Source organism: Phascolarctos cinereus, unplaced genomic scaffold (assembly GCF_003287225.1).
Source record: "Phascolarctos cinereus isolate Bilbo 61053 unplaced genomic scaffold, phaCin_HiC Scaffold_9;HRSCAF=440, whole genome shotgun sequence".
Taxonomy (NCBI): Eukaryota; Metazoa; Chordata; class Mammalia; order Diprotodontia; family Phascolarctidae; genus Phascolarctos; species Phascolarctos cinereus.
In genome coordinates this window covers 245,355,635-245,376,507 of record NW_027556402.1, presented here as the reverse complement: position 1 = coordinate 245,376,507, position 20,873 = coordinate 245,355,635, and the positions used below count along the sequence as shown (strand labels likewise).

General features: G+C 43.4%; 1 protein-coding gene across 3 annotated transcripts in view; it reads right to left on the bottom strand.

Moving 5' to 3' along the window:
* The window catches only part of PTPRJ (protein tyrosine phosphatase receptor type J), a 174,269-nt gene that overhangs the window by 10,260 nt on the left and 143,136 nt on the right, over window positions 1–20,873 (bottom strand). For all 3 annotated transcript variants that reach the window (XM_021009665.2, XM_078148173.1, XM_078148172.1), the window contains exons 7-20: window positions 19,071–19,334; window positions 17,374–17,631; window positions 16,460–16,726; window positions 14,572–14,856; window positions 12,083–12,370; window positions 10,369–10,500; window positions 9,372–9,585; window positions 7,484–7,602; window positions 5,675–5,762; window positions 4,619–4,660; window positions 2,561–2,648; window positions 1,604–1,694; window positions 382–455; window positions 116–250 (exon numbers count right to left, since the gene is read on the bottom strand). In XM_021009665.2, the coding sequence (XP_020865324.1) occupies window positions 116–250; window positions 382–455; window positions 1,604–1,694; window positions 2,561–2,648; window positions 4,619–4,660; window positions 5,675–5,762; window positions 7,484–7,602; window positions 9,372–9,585; window positions 10,369–10,500; window positions 12,083–12,370; window positions 14,572–14,856; window positions 16,460–16,726; window positions 17,374–17,631; window positions 19,071–19,334 (2,345 nt within the window). The remainder of the gene's footprint in view (window positions 1–115; window positions 251–381; window positions 456–1,603; window positions 1,695–2,560; window positions 2,649–4,618; window positions 4,661–5,674; window positions 5,763–7,483; window positions 7,603–9,371; window positions 9,586–10,368; window positions 10,501–12,082; window positions 12,371–14,571; window positions 14,857–16,459; window positions 16,727–17,373; window positions 17,632–19,070; window positions 19,335–20,873) is intronic.

The window sequence follows — 20,873 nt, the reverse complement described above, 5'->3', positions numbered from 1 at the left end:
TTTCTATTTATGGAGGTAATAAGGTCACTTTTTTTGCCTTCCTCTTATCCAAGAAAAAAAATTATTTTTGAAATCTGAAGAGAAAAGGATGCTGATTTTTTTTTAAGATACTTACCCTTCCCTGTTCAACACACTTGGTCAACATAACAATAGAATAAATATTTTTCTCCCAGACCATGCGCCAAAAGTCCTTTAGTGTATTTGGTAAGGGTCCTTGAGTGGCAATAAAGTCCTTCTTAGAGTAGTAGCCCTAAAAAAAAAAAAGGAAGAAAGAAAAAAGAAATGAGCCTCATTTTCTATGTGTAAGAGCCATGAAGAGAGGTTCTGAAGGGTTGGGGGAAGGAGGGAGGAATGGCGTCATCCCAACCTTGGGGCACTTACTGGCATGTAATTGGCATTAATGTAGTCATCAGTCACTTGTGTCTGGATAGAAAGCTTCACACGAGAAATGTCATCTGAGATGTCAGAAGAAAACAGTTATCACAGAAGCATTATTCCAGGAAAGTCATACAGAATTAGTCATGACAGAGCACAGTACTTAGAATGAGGGAAGACATAGCCACGACCTCCTCAAGGAAGAATACACCCACACTAACATGTCATTTCCAATAACCAGTGATAAACATAAAGCCATGCTGGCTCACAGAGCTGGAAGGGTCTCGCCAAAGCCTAGATCAACCTCGGACACCCTCTCCACCACCACCACACCAGCACCTCTGCCATCATTCAAAGAGTTTAATTATCAGAAGTACCAAAAGAAGCAGAGTCTTTGAGTTGGAATGGATGTCCAAGACCACCTAATCCAATGCCCAACTTCATGAGAAGGACTTTGGCCAACAACTCAAATCAACAGCTTTCCAGCCACCACCGAAAGACTTCCAACAGATCCAGAGAGGGACCTGCTATCTCCTAGGACAGTCATTCCACTGTGACAGCACTACTTCTAAGCAAATTTTCTTCTTTTGGGGCCTCTCTGCAGTTTATGGACTCAGAGATGTGGAACTAGAAGAGACCCCAGAGGTTCTCTGGTCCCAACCTGCTCATTTTACAGCTGAAGAAATTGAGGCACCAGAAAGTTGTGACCTACCCAAGGTCACTTATCCCCAGAGAACACATCCACCACCCCAGTCCCACTCCCCACTAATCTCCTTTTAGTCTCAGTAAGCGGACAAAAGGAGAAACCACATTGGATAATTCACAAAGGGGATGAGACTGCTCAATATGGTGGTGCCATGGACACAGTGTTGGGCTTGGAGCCAGAAGAGCCGAGTCAAATCCTAGTTTAGACAGTTACTACCTATGTGACACTGAGTAAATCACTTAACCTCTCTCAACCTCACTTTCCTCATTTGTAGAATGGGGATAATACTGCACAGGATTGCACTGCTGCAAGAATTAAGTGAGATAATATATGTAAAGTGCTTTGGAAACCTTAAAGAGCTATGGGAGTGGTAGCTGTTATTGCCGAATGACAAAGAACTGACTGAACTTCTTGGATTACGACAGACCTAGCACCACCAAGAGTCTATGACTACTGCTATGGACACAAAAGACTGGTAGAAACTGCCAAAATATTCCCAATAAAACAAAGGAAACAACATACACGGCAGGACGTTATTATAGCGGTTCTTTCCTCTATTTTCCGGAATCTCAGCTGCAAATTTTGGTTGATTAACACCAATGAGCTTCAGATCCTAAGAAACAGGAGAGCAGATAGTCAAGGATATAGCCCAAAGCAGGGGGTTCCACAAAATCCCGAGAGGCAACATCACATCACTAACACGGGCTTCTGAGCATCCAGGAACTGCCTCATAGGGGGCGAAATAATGGCAGAGGGTTTGGTGTGCTGAAAAGAGCCCTACATTTGGAGGCAGAGGCTCTGACACTTAGTACACATGACCTTGACCGGTCACCTACCTTATTTAGGCCTCAGTTTTAGCACCTGTAAAATGGTTGGTTTGGGTTGATCCCAAAGGTCCCTTCCAGCTCTAATCCCCCATAATTACTACGACCACGTAGTAAGGCATGAAAAGGTGGAGAGAGGCCCTAGCCCAAACCAATCAGAGATCCATGAAATACTGAAATATGCTGGCATATATTCTACTGACTTGAGACTCAGTCTTAACTTGCACTTCTGAATAGTCTTCACCGATCGATAAGAGTCAACCTGAATATTCATTTCAAATTCTCAAACTCATAGACAGCTGTTAAGGACCTCAGCACTCAAAGGAGCCAACCCACTCGTTTCACAGATAAACAACCAGGCGGATAAGGGCCTTGTCCCAAGGGAGGAAGAGTGACAGAGCCAGGTTTCCAGCCCTCTGATCATACTGTGAGAGAAAAGGACTTCCCATTACTACTCTGGTCAGTGGGTGGTTAAATGTCGCCTCCTTTCAGGAGACAAGCTGCCCACTATCCTCAGAGCCCTCTGCTTTAAGTAGGTCTGGTTCTGAGCCGCCAAAGCTTCTCTCCATCACCAGAGTGGGTGGGTTTCCTCTAAATCCAAACTAAAGAAATAAAAGACCCTTGACATAAAATACGACTCGTTGGAGATACATACTTCGTACTCCTCTGCGAAACCACAGTTGGAGTCGGCCTGCTGTTTCTTAAAGTAGGATTCAAAATTCTCCACTTTAATTACTTTGGATCTGAAATGGGAAGAGAATCATTAGAACTGCCTTAGCTCATAGTTCACCTAAGTGTGAACCAAAGACACGCTAGGGAAATATTGAGAATTTACTTACTTTTTAGGTCTTTACCACAGAGGAAGGAAGAAAAAAAAAATTAGAAATCAATTGCTTATGTTAGAGACAAAAAAAATACCTCAATTATAACTCTGGTCATTAAAAATATGTTTGTTCTATAAAGAACAATTAACTATATTCTCTATACTTATGTATGTATGCATATGAAATACAAAAACCAGTTAACATGAATAAGGTATCCAAAGTCTCAGTCCAATTTTCAACTATTAGAGCTTATAACTACAGTAAGCCTTTTGAGACACTCTGTGAATATAATCTATTTATGTAACACTCTGTATATATAACCTATATCTGTAAAATATAAATATGTGTAATAATGAAACATAAGTACATAAACAACAAAACCCAAGAAACAAAGCTAAAAATCTGGGGCTATAAGGGCTAGATCTGAAAGAAGCACAGTCATAGAGGAAAATCACAAAACTGGGAATCAGAAGACCTGGGTCTAAATTCTGGTTTACTAGCAGTGTGACCTTGGACAAGTCATTCCCTTCCCTTTTCTAGACCTCACTTTCTTCATCTGTAAAACGGGGAGAAGATAATGGGGGCTACTTTAGTCCCTCTCTTACAGGGTTGGTAATATAATAGCTATAGCCCCTCCCTCAAATGAGATAACATTATGTAAAGGGCTTTGTAAACTTCAGAGCACACTCTATAAATAGAAGCCTTATTGTTGTTGGCATTAGTTATTATTTCCTCATCTGCAGAATGGGGGAGATGGGCAAAAAAATTAAAGAATTTCACAGAACACGGTGCTGTTGGTGAGAGTTCCAAGAGAGCCAAGTGGAGGAAGAAGTGAATTCAAAGGCTGAAACACAACAGGAAAAGATGAGGCAGAGGTGGTCCAAGGGGCTGGCAATGTGCACACAGAGGCCAGGAGGAAAGAGAGGGAACACTTGCCCCCATGTTCACAGGAAGCTGAAGCCTTCAAGAGCCATGACCCTAAGAAGGAAGTCCCCACTCCCCAACTTGATTCAGATCTCTTCTATCTCCCAGCTGACACAGGCTTCTTGCCAACTGACTCCTAACTGACGAAAGAAGATGCCACCTTTTAGTTCAAGGTCTAACAGCCCAAAACCCATTCCATGTTGAGCAATATGGACTCTGGCCATTCTGGCCTGGCTGCTGCTTTGTGGCAGGGGGGAGCACGAATATAACAAATCTACTCATTAGGTAGAAAAGTTGATATTTTCATCAAAGGGAAGAACCCTAGAGATGATCTGGTCCAAGTCTCTTATTGGACACGCGAGAAAACAAGCCCACAGAGTTAGGTGACTCACCCACAGCCACCCAGCAGAGTCAGGGCTACAATCCAAGTCTCCTGCTGCCCACACATTGCCTCCTCTCAGATGCCAATGTGACACTGCCACAAAATCCACATTGGGCAACACACCAAGGCCAGAAATGGAGCTTCATTTCGTCATTGGGGGGAGGGGATGGTTGGTGGCAAGGAAGGCACACAGCTATGATTTCATCACAGGGAACTGTAGGAAACTCCTACACTAGAAACTCTCTCCCTCGATGGAGACAAGCTGCTTATCTGCAGCTCAAAGGTCCATTAGACAATAAGTTAAGTGACTTGCCCAAGGTCACAGAGCTAGTCTGAATCAATGGCAGACCATAGATTCAGGTGTTCTTCTTTCCAAGTCTGGCTCTCTCTCCAGCCAAACTAAAACGCTTTCTTCCCTAACTTCATTAGCTTTGTGAAAAGGAAATTTCTCAGTGCTGAAACCTAAAATAATATACTGAAATGGTCCTTCAGAAGACCACAGTCAGATGTGCGAACCAACAGGGTGCTGCTGAGGGCCTCCAGTGCTCTTAGGTTTAAAGAACAAAACTTCGTATAAACTCACTTAATTTGAGAAAAGGACACATCACTATTCTTTGCATCTTTCCTGTTTTCAAAGAAAAAAGAGAAAAGACCTGTTACTTAAATACACACGCAAAGTAGTTCAATGCAGGAAAGTTTCCTCTCTTCTATATTTGAATATAGCTATTTGCCCTGTGGGCATGGATTCCCATACAGGATGTGACACAGAACTTTGGCAAAGCTTGGCAAGTCTGTGGATTCTAAAGGAGTAATAACATAATTAAGAGACGACGAACACGAATCAAAATCCCTCAGAAGGACAAAAAACAGTTTCAATAGACACTGTCGCCCGCCCAGTCAATGGGTTAGTTTGGGGGACAGATTTTACATCTTCTTGCACCCAAGATGACGTAAAATTCAAAGCCTTTCTATTTATGCTAACAAAACAAAAAACAAAAATACAAAACCCCAGGATCCCCACACTCTGCACCTAAGGAACTCCCAGGGAAACACTCTGTCCACCGTTGCAGGTTGGCAACTCATCTGTAACTCAAAGTCCTAGAAAGTTGCCTAGAGTACTGAAAAGTTGAGTGACTTGTCTAGGGTCAAAAAGCCAGTACATGTAGGAGCAGTACCTGAAACCAGGTCTTCCTTCACTCCAAGGCTGGCCCTCCCTCCACGGAGCTATGCAACTCCCTCAGCTGAGAAATTTGTAATGATTTTTTCCTGTGACCCTCATAGGATGAAATATCTGTGAGTCCTGCATCCAAACTACCCAGGTAGTCACAGCTCAGCAAACTTAGTTCCCCTGATTCCTCTCTCCCCATTCCTATGTGTCCTTGGCAGAGGACTCTCTGAGGGTTCCCCAAGCAGGAGATGAGAGAGCGCCTTTGAAGATGTGACCAATGGGGGCACTGGTAACCTGGGACTTGGCAAAAAGACAGAGCCTGGCTTCCAGGCCTTTGCTAGCAACAGAGCTGGAAGGGCCTTCTTCTAGTGGGGATGGGAATGTGAAGGGCTCATCTCCAGGGTAGGCTGCAATGCCTAAGATAGCTGAGGGGCACTGCTTGGACAAAGCATGCAAATCAACAAGCGTCACCTTTTCCTTCTCCAGAAGATAAAGCCTCCAACAGCCACGATCACCAGGGCACCAAAGATACACCCAAAGACAGCACCGCAGATAACAGCTGTGGGAAAACCAAATGGGAGAAAAATCATCTATCCAGAATGAGTCAGGGGACTCCAGAAGCAGCACAGGAACTCCGACGGTGGTAGACAAATGCACAAATCACAGACCCACATACACACCCAGCAGCATCCCAAAAGAAAATCCAGTTAGAACAATGGAGACAGCACTGGAAGCTTTGGAGTCAAAGGATCTGAGTTCAAATTCCACCTCTGCTGGGTACTGTCTGGGAGACTAGAGGCAATCCATGTCAACCTCTCTGGGGCCCCACTCCTCATCTGTCAAATGGATGTGCTGGACGAGATGTGCTCTAAGTCCCTTTAGGGTCTATATCTCTCATCCTATGATCCTAGGTAGGCCTCACATGTCTTTTTTAGATGCAGCAACATTATACCTCAAGGCAACTAAAGGACGGTCTGCCAGGTGATGGACAAAAAGATGGATGTGGAGTCAGGAAGAATCTGAGTTCAAATCCTAGTTCAATGTCACTGGCTACCTGGGTGGCCTTGCAGGAAGTCACTTAAATACTCTGTGCCTCAGTTTCCTCACCTACAAAACAGGTTAGATTACTTACATCATAATGAAAAACAAACGAGACACTTATGTAAAGCATTTTATAAACCAAAAAGCTGATGATAATGACAGCAGTGACATGGAACTTCAGAGTTTTCAAAGTGTTGTACAGATATTATTCCATTTTATCTTCACAGTGGCCCTAGGAGGTGGGTGCTATAGTATCCTCATTTAACAAGTAAGGAATCAGATGAGTCAGAAAGGTTCAGTGATTTGCCCAGAGTCACACAGTTAGTGTCAGAGGCCACATTTGAACTCGGGTCTTCTTGACTCTAGGCCCAGCATCCTATCTTAGCTATTTAGCTGTAACTGCTAACCGGAAGCAGGCTTTGACTTAACAGACAACTCTGAGTCTTGCTTCTGCCACTATAGACAAGTTGTCTCAACCTCTCTGGGCCTCAGTTTCCTCATCCACAAAATGGGTACAATAATACACAGGCACCACACCCTGCTTCGTGGTACTGTGGGGAGGATCAAAACGTTCGTCGAGTACTACGCGACCTCAAAGCATTATCATAAATGTCAGTTCTTATTATTAGTGGCCATATTAGAAATATTCTGACTGGCCTTGCAGGTTTGGTTTGACAACACTGTAAACCATGAAGCGCTGCATGGGGAAAAGTCATCTTCCCAGTTAGAAAGTCTGGGGCCAAAACCTGGTCCTGCCTATTACTGCTTTTGTGACGCTGGGCCTGTTTCCTCATCTAGACAAGATGCCACTGACCTAGGAGATGACTAAGGTCTCTTTAATTCCCATAATGCTAATGCATGCAGAATCTCAGTGGGCAGACAGAGGGGCATCCCAGGCCTTCCAAAGTGGGAATCACACATGTAGAGCTGGAAGCGACCTCAAGGATCATCTAGGCCAACCCTCGCACTTTACTGCTAAGAACACCGAGGCCCAGAGAGGTCAAGTGATTTGTCCAAGGTCACACAACTGACAGACCCAGGATTTGAATTCAAGACCTAAGACTCCAACGTCAGGTCTCATTCCATGTTACAATATTGATTCCTTTTCCCCGGAGGGAGTACAATGTCCTAAGGATTCTTAAGTGGGTAAGTGGATATTTTAAGTAAAAATTATACCATGCAGAATTTGTCATTTTTTCACAAAATAATAAAGTTTTGTTTTGTCTTAGCCCCTCCTACCTGGATTCTGAGGTAAAGAGATGGCATCTGAATAGAGGCTGAATGAGACGTAGCTCTCTGTGCCATTAATGAGGTGGAGGCTGTCAAAAGCGATATTGGTGAAGCCAGCAATACAAGCCCTGTCAACGAAGGCAGAACAACACATCTGAAACCATGACAACATCCAATCACAAGGATGCCATGCAAAGAAAACCCCATTTAGCCAATGCAGCAGAGGAAGCAAATCTGGAGAAGGGCTGCCCCATGGAATGGCGGCATTCTCTAAGCCTCTGGACAATCCTGGCTGTCTCCATCTTTCCTTTGTATCCTCAGCCTGGCATGTCCAGGACTTCTCAGTGGGGCTCCAGCCAACCTTTTCAGACCTATTTCACCTTCCCCCACTTTACACACGCTACATTGACAACCAAACTCACCTACTGCTCTTTCCTAAGATGAATCGCCCATCTCCTGCCTCTGTGCTTTTGTCCAGGCTGTCTCCTATGCCTGATGTGCATTCCTTGGTCACCTGCTCCTTTTAGAATTCCTACCTTTTATTTCTTTCTTTTTCTTGCTCAAGTCTTCTTGTACAAAATGACTAATATTGTAATGCTTTATATATGGTTGCACATATATCACCCATACCAGATTACTTACTGTCTCAGTGAGAAAGGAAGGAAGGGAGGGTGGGAAAAAATTTGAAACTCAAAACTTTTTTTAAAAAATGTTAGAAATTGTTTAGACATGTAATTGGGGAGAAAGTATTTTTTATTTAAAAAAAAAGGCTTCTGCCTCAGATTATTAAAATCTAGCCACTGCTCAGATTCTTATAATCTAGCCGATAGCTCACAGATGCTCAGATTCCTTAAGAGTCTGGCTAATATGATGGATGTTCTAATAAACCTTGTCTTTGGCTAAAAGAAGGCTTGGGTCAAATTCTTTCGGGCAGGACCTATGTGTTCTGATTTTGGGGTCCCAGGACCCCTAACCCCTAAGTCTCAACAGACCCACATGTACAAAAATATTTATAGCAGCTCTTTTTGTGGTGGCAAAGAATTGGAAATTGAGAGGATGCCCATCAATTGGGGAATGGCTGAGCAAGTTGTGGTATATGAATGTAATGGAATACTATTGTGCTATAAGAAATGATGAACAGGCAGACTTCAGAAAAACCTGGCAAGACTTATATGGTCTGATGCTGAGTGAAGTGAGCAGAACCAGGAGAATGTTGTACACAATAACAGACACGTTGTGCAATGACTAATATTGATAAACTTTTAACCCTTCTCAGCAATGTTAAGGATCTAAGACATCTCCAAAGGCCTCGTGATGGAAAATGCCATCCACATCCAAAGAAAAAACTATGGAGTTTGAATACAGATTGAAGCATACTATTTGCTATTTTTTTCCTTCTGTTTTTTTTTCCTCTTTCCAGTAGTTCCTCTTATTGGTTCTAATTCTTCCTTACAACATGACTAATGTGAAAATATGTTTAATAGGAATGTATATGTATAGCCTATAACAGATTGGCGCTGTCTTGGGGAGGAAGGTGGGGAGAGAGATGGAGAAAAATTTAAAACTCAAAAGTTATGGAAGTGATTGTTGATTAAAAAAAAAAAAGAAAGAAAAGAAAAAAAAAAAGAACGGCTTCCTAGCTTTCTTCCCAACTCAGCTTATGGCCTTTCTGGATACCCCTGGTTGTTCATACCCTCACATTTCAGACTGCCAGACATTGACCCAGCCTTCTATGTGTCCATATTCCCCCACACACACCCTTCACCCCACCCCGGCCACCATGGAATGGAAGTTCCTTAAGGGCAGGGACCGTTTTGATGTTGTCTCTGTATGTCCAGTGCCTAGTGCATGGTGGACATTTAGTAAATGTGCATGGAATGGAATGGAATGGAATTACCGATAGGAATTGAGGGGTTCCAATTTCCCATTGTAATAGCCATCTGTGGTAGATTCATTGCCTACAATGACTTCATACTTCAAGACATCAGACAAAGCTGAGGCAGCTCTTTCCTCCTTCACCGACATGAGGTAAGTCACGTAGGTCTTTGAGGTTCCTTTCTTGAAATCATCATAGGTATATTTCAAAAAGTCAACAGAAGACTTGTTACCACCTAAGTAGCAGACACACAAATGAAACCTTAAAAAAGGCAACAGACTCATATAAGAGCAGTGACAGAGGAGAGACTTGTCTCATGTTCTAATTTGAACTCAAATGGGCAGACCGCTAGGTCTGGGATGAGCAAAGGACTCGGACAAAGTCATCGTGGCAAGATGGCCGATCTTGGTCTTGGGGAATGTCGCATGTTACACCAGACTTCTTCTGTGTGCTGGTTAGTTTCACTAAACTTGTTCCCCCACTTTTTTTATTATAAGCCATGGCATAACATATAAAGAGCTGGGTTTAAAATCAGTAAGACCTGGGTTCAAAGCCTGCCTGTGACATATAATGGCCGTGTAATCCTAGGCAAGACACTTAACCTCACCAGGCATCAGTTCCTTCGTCTGTAAAAATGAGACAGTTGGACCACATGACTTCCCAAGGTCCCTGCCAGCTCTAAATCTATGCTTCAGGGGGCAGTTAGGTAGTGTGAAATGGATAGAGTACCAGGTCAAAAAGACCCGAGTTCAAATGTAGCCTCAGACACTAGTTGTATGACTCTGGGCAAGTCATATCATCTCTCATTGCCTCAGTTTCCTCATCAGTAAAATGGAGACAATAATAGCACCCACCTCCCAGGGTTGTTGTGAAGACCAAAGGAAATAATCATTGTGAAGCATTTAGCACAGTGCCTGGCACACAGTAAGAGTTACATAAACGTCTGCTATCACCATCATCATCATTGTCACTCTATGAGTGACCACTTGGCACGGTACAACAAGCCACAGTTCCTTACTTCCATCCGTGGTAAGGATGACCGCGTATGCTGTTATCGGTCCGTGGCTTGCCTCAAACTTGCCAAATTTTACTTTCAATGAGTTGTGGCTGATGGGGAAAATATTTGGCAATCCATCTGGAGGAGGTGGGTCTGAAAACAATAAAAATCACCTCTGTGTTAACATCACGGAAAGTGAAGATGCAGCAACATTTGACTTTAGAAGATGATCAGTGGCACCTGAAGGGGTTGCTGTCTCATCATGAAATCATAGCATTTCCAGCCTACTCCCTCCCATAACCTATCCAACAAGTGGTCAGCTTATTCAAAGGCAAATGTCAGCTAATGTCCTAGTTCAAGGGACAGGTGCCGCCCTAATATTCTTCTGCAGCTTCTCTCTCTTCCCCTGGACTGCCACTGCCAAATATCCTCCCGCCTCAAAGCTATAACTCCCTGCAATAACTCCATGCTGTCAGGTGACGTTTCCCCAGAAGAAGGGCAGCTGCTACACTCAATTCAGCCAGAGTCCAAGGGATAACCCTTGTGGATAACTATTGCTACTGACACTATGGGTCATGAGCCCCCATTGCTGTATTTCCCACTAATAAATTAGGGGATGCCAATTAACATTAAACAAAACATTTACTGAAAATGATAAGCAAACATGAAATATTTTTAAAACATTCTACCCATATATCCAAATCACACCTCTCTAATGTACACAGTATACCTGAGGAGAATAGGCACACACCTAAAGTCTCAGGGCAAAAAGGCACATGCATAAGGAATGCATGTGATCAGGGTAACTCACAACTCAGGAATTGTAGATTTCTACATCTTCTTTCTGTTTCAGGAACTGTTCATAAAAGTTCCTTGATGATCATGGCTTTTATGTGAACAAAGCTCCCACTGTTAAAGTGAGTTGTTCTATGCTGTGTTAGGTTAATACTTCACTAGGCACAGCATCTCAACTATAGGAATTAATCTATTGGGCTATTTCTCTGATGCTCTACTTCTAAATTGACTCAGCTGGGCTTGCTTGATAGCAACTGTAGTATCCATCACTTCCAGCTTCAGGCTTAGCTGATGTGTTCACCTGAAATAGTATTGGGCCCTTGTAGGAAAAGGCAACAACCCTTATCCTAATGTTGGTTAAAGGGTCAGCACTCTTTTCTCCTTTGACTGGATCCTTCTTTTCTACCTCTCAGGTATGATATAAAGAAACATCTTGCCTTTTCTTTCTCTCTTCTTCTTAGCAAGTTGGAGTAGAAAGCAAAATATATTCTCTCCACTCCTTCTTCTTATCTCTAGCTGTAAGCCATATATAATTAGTAACTATCCTGTCATATGCAAATCAGCAACTGCTGTCTCACAACACTTAGCAACTGCTTTCTTCAGGCAGCTCAGACTATTTTTCTTAGAATTCTAAAGCACTTATGCCCCAGACAAGCAAACTGTCAAGGGTCACTCTCTGTATATCTACATTTTATAGAAGGTTGACTTCCCACAGTATTATCATCACACTAATCCTTGATTCCTTCAAATGACACTGTCAGATTTTTTGAAACACAAGAAAGAAATTAAGTTGGGCAGATGATGGGGGGCTGAGCAAGGAGAAAGGGAGTGGTTGGGAGAAGAGCACAATTATAACAGCTTGGCAAACCATAACCATTGACTCTTTTTTTCAGATTTGAGGAGACAAATAGATGTCCATCAAAATACCTCTACAACCTACCTGTGATACTAGTTTGGGAAACATTCTGTATGGGGAAACTCTTTTTCCCACAGGACAGGGTGGTGAGGCTGATGCTGTAGGTAGTAGAATAATTTAAATGTGTCACGTTAAAGTCATCAGCCACATCCGTTGAATTGCAGGGTGGGAGACTTATTTCCTGGCTCCACTCCCCACTATGGATAGTCAGACTGAAGCCACTGTTCATGCCAGGGGGGCAGGGCCATCTTAAAATGAGGGTCGATTGCTTGGGCACTGGATTGCACTCAAGGAAAGCCACAGACGCAGCATCTAGATAGAAAAGTGAAAACGCTGAATCTTTTCATTTCGAACTCTAAGATGGAGAAATATGAATAACAATTGCTTGGTCTACCGCTGAATCAGAGAGAAAGAAGGAACCACCTACTCCAACCTGGACAGGAATCCTCTCAGTAACATCCCTGACAAATGGTCATCCAGTATTTACCTAAAGACCTCGAGTAACCTGAAACTCAATCCTTCCCAAGGCATCCCCTTTGACTTTAAGGAAGTTCTTGGTTTCTAAGGACATTTTTGCACAGGTTGAGCCAAAACCTGGTATCTCTACAACTTTTACCCTTTGTTGCTAGTTCTTTCCTCTAGGACAAATGAGAAATTAGTCTGATCCCACTTCTACATGAAATACTTAGAGAGCTTTCAAAAGCCCCTGGGCCTTCTCTTCTCCAGGCCAACTGCTACCGGTTCCTTCAACCAAAACTTACATTGCATGGTCTCCAGTACTTTCACTATCCCTCATTGTTCCCTTTGTGTGTGCTCTGTGACTTATTGGTATTCTTCCTAAACCACAGCCCCAGAAGTGAAAACAACACTGCGGCTGTGGTCTGACACCAGGGCAAAGGAGAACAGGACTATCCTATGATAAGACTACAACCAGCACTAGCTGATAGCAATTGGAAAACAAGAGAACATACAATTGCTATAACTTTAGAGAAGGCAACACAGTACTGGGAATAAGTCCTGGCTTGGAAGACAGAGGACTTTGATTCAAATTCTATCTCTTAGGGAGGGGAAGGGAGGGGAGGGAGGGTGATAATTTGGATCTCAACATTTTTTTTAAATGAATGTTAAAAATTGTCTTTACATGTAAATGGAAAAAAATTAAATATTATTTTCTTAAAGAGAGAAAGAACAGATCAACAAATTGAGAGCATAACAAAAATATCTAGAAAACCAAGAAATTTTTAAAAAATTAAACAGCAAAATAAATATCCTGGAAATCAAAGAAAAATTAATAAAACTGAAAGAAAACATTTAATTAATAAAGCTAGGAACTATTTTAAAAAGACAAAATAGAGAAACCATTAAGCTAACGGTATATTTTTAAAGAGAAGATGGAGGAAAAGGGGAACAGAAAAACCGAAACCCACAGGTTTGGGGCTTTTTGTTTTTTAAAGTGTCACACACCACTTCTCATCTCCATGCCCTTACACTGACTGTCCCCCAAGATACAAATGCCCTCTCTCCTGACCACTGCCTCATAAGACTCTCTGGCTTTCTTCAAGCTTCAGCTCAAATACAATTTTCTCCAGGTCATTCCCAGTTCCTCCAGCTGCTAATGCCTCCCTTTCTCAGATTACCTTGTATCTACATTGCATGTAGCATGGATGTGCTCTCTCTTTCTTCTCATTCCCCTGGCCCAGTGTTCGGCACATAGGAAGTGATTGATAAAGACTTACTGAGTGATTGATTACCATGCAACTAACAAGGCAGGACAGCCCCAACTCTAAAATAAATCAGTTCAACAAACATATGAAATGCCTACCACATGCCAGGCATGGAGTTAGGTGCTCAGGATATAGAAAGAGTAACAAAAGAGTCCCTAAAGGGACTCAAGGGATTAGTATTCCCCAAGAGGAGACATAACAGGCAGAGAGATAGATGGATAGATGGATGGATGGATGGACGGACGGATGGATGGATGGATGGATGGATGGATAGATGGATGGATGGATGGACGGACGGACGGACGGACGGACGGACGGATGGATGGATGGATGGATGGATGGACGGATGGATGGATGGATGGATGGACGGATGGATGGACGGACGGATGGATGGACGGATGGATGGATGGATGGACGGATGGATGGACAGACAGAAAGACAGACAGATGCAAAATAATTTCAAACAGCTAAAAGCTGTAACAACTGAAGGAAATAAGGCTGAATGCTTGGAAATCTTTATTTTTACATTGTGTGTGTATATACCTAAGTCTATATATGTATATTATTATTAATAAAATATCTGTGACAAACTTAAAGCCACCAATGCAGAGTTTTCAAGTTTTTCTCCCCCACGCCGCACCTAAAGCAAGGCAGAGGAAGGGAGGAAGTATACGCAGGACGTAGGATTTTCTGAAGACCAAGCAGGAAAGACTGCCCAAATGGTAGTCGCACAGCCATGGCGAAGCAGACCAAGATTAACTTTAGAGGAGATCGTCTGGAACAACTCACCTGTACAGAAGGAGGTGAGACCAGGCTCTCCTTGAAGAGCATCCTCTCCTACTTGGGAATAGATTCTGACTTCATAAGAAGTGCCGGGGCTCAGGTCTGTGACTGTAGCATTTCTGACCCTCAGTGTCTGGTTGATGGATGTTGATATTGGGCTGACGGACCCTCCCTCAACAAGAATGATGAGATAGGTGTAGCTGGTGGAGCCACTGTCAGTTTCTTGCCAGCTTAAGGTTACTTCTGTGGTAGTGATGCTTGAAATATTGATGGTGGACACTGGGCTAGGTCCTTGACAAATAAAAGGTACTTAGTTAACTGGAATTACAGAATCACATACTCTTGCATTCAGTTTTTGGTGTTTTTCCACTTCTTTAACTCCTCACTCACTTCTCAAGCCTCTGCAATCTGCACCCCCCACCTCCCATCCCTCTCATGAATCAGTTCTCTGGAGGTGACCAATGATCTCTCAAGAGTCAGATCCAATGGTATTTGCTCAGTCCTCATTCTACTCAGTCTCCCCACAGTGTTTGATATCAGTGATCAAGCCTCCTCCCGGATGTCCCTTCCTTCCTTGGCATTCCTCCTGATTTTCCTCCTCCCTCCCCGACTGCTCCTTCTCATTGCCTCTGCTAGATCACCAGCCATCTCCTACCACCTTAGCATAGACATCCTTCAGAGAACCAGCCTAGGCTCTCTTCCATCTCTCCCCTCTCTCACCCCAATGCCCTCCACATCTGCTTCTGTGGATTCAAGTGTCATCTCATTGAAGATAATCTCTTTCCAGGACTCCAGTATCACATCACCAGCTTCCTCCCAAATAGCTTCTACTGGATGTCCCACAGAATTTCAACATGTTGAAGATGAAAATTATCATATTCGCCCTCTCCCCTCCAAAAAGAAAGCAAGCTCTTCTCCAAAATGTCCTGTTTCTGTTATGGGCCCCAACATTCTCTCAGCCATCCAGGTCTGAAACCTCAGTCATCCTTGATTTTTCTTTCTCCCTCACACCCCTCTATCAAATCAGGTGCCAAATCTCCACCCTATCCCTCATCCATCTCTTTCTCTCTATTCACCTGGTTTCCACCCTTGTTCAAGTCCACACCATACTCTCTAGACAACCACAAGCATCTCCTTACTGGTCTCTTTGCTTGCACTCTCTCCTCGGCTTTCACTCTGCTGAAGTTTGGAACTCCCAGACTCTAGAAACGGACCTGCCTCAGCCTCCCCAGCAGCAGGGATATTGTGTGTGCGTGTGTGTGTGTGATGGCCCCAAAACATCTCCTAAGGCCCAGGCCTGTCCATGTCACTCCCTGCCTGAAAGACTTTCCTTGGCTCCCCATTACCTCTAAGATACACTGTCACCTCCTCGTGCTAGCTCTTAAGGACCTCCACTACCTAATTCCGAGCCACCTTTCTGGCTGTACTTCCTAGTCCTCTCCACTATACACAGTTACACATGCTGCTGCTAGCCCTGAGCCCACCCATGACTGGCATATACTGCCTGAAGTCTTCATAGCTTCCTCTCAGAATTCATGTTTTCCTTCAAGATTCAGCTCAGATGTCCACCGCTCATGAAGGCTTCCCTGACCCATCCATCCTGAACCCCAACTGTTGATGGCCTCCCCACCTTCAATTTTCCTGGGATTATACCTTGTTTGAGTAGATGTTGTATTCCATGCCCAGGAAAAAAAGTACATAAGCTCATCGAAGGCAGGAACACCTTTGTCTTTATATCCCTAGGGCCCAGCACCTACTGGTTAATGAATGTTTACAGAATTGAAAATATGGTCTTCTCTCATCCAGGTGAAATCTAATTTAGCCAACCTAATTTTTGTCCTCCCAAGATAATGACATAAGGTATTTATGAGAAAAGATAATCTGAGAAACTCACTCGTATATAAAACTTTCGACGTTGGACTCCCTTTCGTCCCATTTCCTATTTCTGGATAGATGGTAACATTATAGCATGTACCCGGTACTAGGCCTCCAATGGTCTCATTAAGGAAGTCAGTTGTGGAGTTAAAGACCCAGGATCCATCTGTTTCTACCAGCAGATGATAACGATACCCTAGGGATGTATTGTCCCTGTTCTGCCATTTTAAGTGTATCACAGTTGTGTTAACACTCACAACTTCAATGTCTGAAACAGCACTTGGCTCTATTTAAAGGGAAATGAGGAAGAGTAAAAATTAGTGCAGAGCTTAACATGAAGTGGAAAAAAATTACTACAAATATCATCCCCTCAGCCAGCCAAGAGGTGTCATAGGCAGAACTTGACCCTGCCTCTGACTCCCAGGCTGGCTTTCCAATGGCTCCCCTACTGTAGTAACTTCCCTGTGTAACTGCCCCTCTAATTTCAATTATTCTTGCTACAATAAAACCTCTTCTGAAGAACCTCTGTTAACAAATCTTCTCGCCTTCCTCCACTGTCTCATCGTGGCCTGAAGATGACTCTGGGTTCTTGGAGGCTCTGAGGGAAATGCGATGAGCTCTGGCAGGCCACGTCAAACTTCAAAGTCTTTGAGTATGGAACCAAGGGCAGATCCCGTGCCCACCCTCCGAAGACCTGCCGAGCTACTCCCATAGAAAGCAGTCACTGGGAAACCAGCCATCAGGCAGAACATTTTTTTCTAAAGAACAAGGGGTTCCTAAAGGTTGTTTACTAAAGCCTGGGAAACACTACAGTGGCAGAGGGAGCACCTGTAACAATGAAATCTCGGATCCTGGAAGCATTTCAGTTGCTAAGCAGAGTTATGTCTTAATAAAGAAATAAAACAATAAGTAAAAAGAGTCTTTAACACTCACCAGTTGTTTGTTCCAGTTTTCGTGAGAGTCCTTCCCTTCCATCCGGTGCTCGAGGAAATATTTCAAAACAATAGGGTGTCCCAGGTGTTAAGTCTGTAACTAAAAGCCGCTTTTCTTGGTGTGTCTCATTTCTGGGGAATGAATGATTCGTGAGTTCTTGAACAAGGATCCTGAAAGAGGAGCCTTCACTGTTCCAAGCTAAGCTGACGCTGGTGGTGGAGACATTCTGCACTCGAAATTCAGAGACTGGAAGGGGTGCTGCGGGAAGAAAAAAGAGGCCATAGGTCACAGAGAGGGGACAGCTCGGGTGATCCACGCTGAAACTCCATACACTTATCCCTGCCTGGCCACTGGCCTGAGGACCATGATGTGGGTATATATGAACACCTAACACTGGAGCTGGATGAACTTCCCACGTTGCAGAATCTCAGAATGGAGGGGACGCGAGAGGCCCAACCTATACCACAATGAGACTCCCTCCCCTACAACATATTGCCAAGTAATCACCCAGTCTCTGCTCAAAGCCCTTCAAGGATGGGAAACCCACAACCATCCTAGGCATCGCATTCCCCTTTCAGATAGCTCTTATCACTACCACCATCAGCATCATTACTATTCCTATTATTAGCACTTCACTCTAACTTGTTGTGGAGTTCCAATTTATCATCATCCTCATTAGCCATTAGTTCTAATAAAGACTTTCTTGATATCAAGCCTAAACTTTTCTCTTTGCAGCTCCAACCACTGGTCCTAATTCTTTCTTCTGGAGCCAAGAAGATGAAATCTCTTTATTCTTTCACATATCAGCCCTTCAAATCCTGGAAAGTAGCTATCATGCTCCCTCTAAATCTTCTCTTTTAGAGGCTAAACAACCCCAGTTCCTTCAACCAGCCTTCAGATGGGAGGAACTCAAGGTCCCTTCCACTGTCCTGGTCATCCCAGTCTGGAAAATCACCAGCTACCAATGTCCTGCCTAAAAGGTGCCCAGAAGTGAATACATTAGAGGGAGGTGCATGGAATTTGGGCCATAAACAACCAGGTACAATCTAGACTTCTCGAGGCATAGAAACAACTCTTAACAAGAAAATCCCACTTCTACGTTTGATTCAATCTAATAAGCATTTACCGAATCCTGACTATGTATCAGGCATTGAGCCAGGCACTGAAGGCATGAAGACAAAAAAAAAAATTCAACCTTGACAGCGTGTTACAACCATGCTTCATTTTAAACATGTAAATTCTAGTAGATCACTGGCCCCATGAAGCTAAGACAGTTCCATTTTTGTCTCTGTTTATCCAGCACCAAGGACAGTGCCTTGTGCAGAACAGGCACTTAATAAATGTTTATTGAATTCAATTTAGCAAACAACATGTTACTTTGTATGAACTGAATTTTTGTAAACTAACTGTCTCAAATGAGTGGATTTTCTTCAGAATGGGGGCCAGCCTGTTTTCTACAGATCAGGTAAATAAGAAGATAGAGGGGAAAAAAAAAGGAAGTAATGCAAAACAGAAGACCAACTAGACCACAATTCTTCCAGCAAAGGGCGCAGATTCCCTGAGGAGCATCCTCTCTCTAGGTCAGAGTTCAAGCTTTGGACCTAAACTTTTAGACTCTTGCTTTTGTTTTCTTATTCAGTATTGGCGTGTTTAACGGCAGGAACAGAGAGATTCTAGCCACTGGACAGAGGACTTACCTGTGTAAGTCTGGGTAAAGGCTGGCTGGCCTTCAGGATCTTGGTTTCTTTTAGGATAGACTGTAAAGTTATACAATGTGCTAGAATTGAGCCCTCTGATGGCAACATGGGTATTATTAGAATTCTGGTCAAAGGAATGGCCATCCCCAGCAACGTGTATTCTATATGTGTAGCCGGACGATGAGTTATCACTGTTCTCCCAAGCCAGTTTCACTTCTGTGTCACTGACTTCCTCAACTTGGACGTTAACCACTTGACTAGAATCTGTTGAAAATGGAAACATGAAAAATTAGTCATGTGACCAGCAGGAAATGTGAAAGATCCATTCTTCCTCAGCACATGTATCCAGTCTAACACAAAGAGGGAAAGAGCATGAGACCTGAAGCCTGAAAACCCATGTTCCATCAATCATTCTACAAGCATTTATTAATTGCTTACTATGTACCTGGCACCAACGTGAAGCACTACAATGCAAAGAAAGTCAAGATCATGGGCTCAATTTCCGGTTCTGATACTTACTAGCTGTTTGACCCTGGACAAGTCATTTCACATGGCTAGGCCTTAGTTTCCCCATCTGTAACATGTCAAAATGGTCCCTGCTCACAAAGCATTAACATTTGGATGGGGTACAGGCCTGAGCCAAGATCTCTACCCCTCACCCCAAAAAGAATTTGGATCCTATTTGTCCAAGGACTCTCCTTGAACTCTCCCACTAGATCTAGGAAGTCTCTGGCTTTTCCCTGAGGCTGTAATCCTATCAGTCCTATCAACTGGCCTCCCCAATTCTTGGTTACCCTTAACCTAGCCTAACCCTCCTTATGGCCCCAGGCCACTGCCTACCCTTAATCCTATCCAGACTCCATTCGCCCTTGGCCATGGGGTCCAGGTCCCTCGGGCATTCTGTTCACTCCAGCCTACTGGCCACTCCCATCAAGATCCTCCCTAGATCCTTCTCACAGTCTTTATATAAGGCCCATCTAGTATCCATTAAGGGGCTCAGATTCTTTAAGAGTCTAGCCGAGAACTCAGATTTTTATCATCTAGCCAATAGCTCACAATGTTCAGATTCCTTAAGAGTCTGACTGATATGGTGAATCTTTAATAAACCTTGTCTTTGGCTAAAAGAAGGCTTGGGTCAAATTCATTTGGGCAGACCTGCCTGTCATGATTTTGGGGTCCTAGCATCCCTAAACCTCTAGACCTCAACAATTTCCCTTTGGAAACATAACAAAAATAAATACATGAGCATTGAGTCATAGACCTGGAGGTGGAAGTGACCATGGGAATATGAGTGAAATTCTTTCATTTGATAGTTGAGGAGATGGAGACAAAAGTAGGTGGAATGACTTGCCCAAGGTCACAATGGGTCATAAGCTAATGGATGAGATGTGAATCAAGTCCTCTGACGTGGAGCAAGTATTCTCTCCACTGTGCTCTGCTGCCACCATGATAATTTGAGGAGGAAAAGAGCATTAATAACTAAGAATACCAAAAAATGCTTCTCTTCTAGGAATGCATGCTAAAAAGCATCCCACCTAGGCAGTGAGGTGGTCCAGTGACTAGAGAACTGGCCATAGTGTCAGGAAGACCTAAGCTCAAACCCAGCCTTAAGATACTTCCTAGTTGTGTGACCCTAGACAGGTCACTTAACATCTCAGTTTCTTCGTCTTTAAAAGGTAGATGATAATAATAGCATCTACTTACCAGAGTTGTTTTAAGAATCAAATGAGATACTATACATCAAATGGGGCAGCTATTGGCTCAGTGGATAGAGTACTGGCACTAGAATCAGAAAGATCTAAG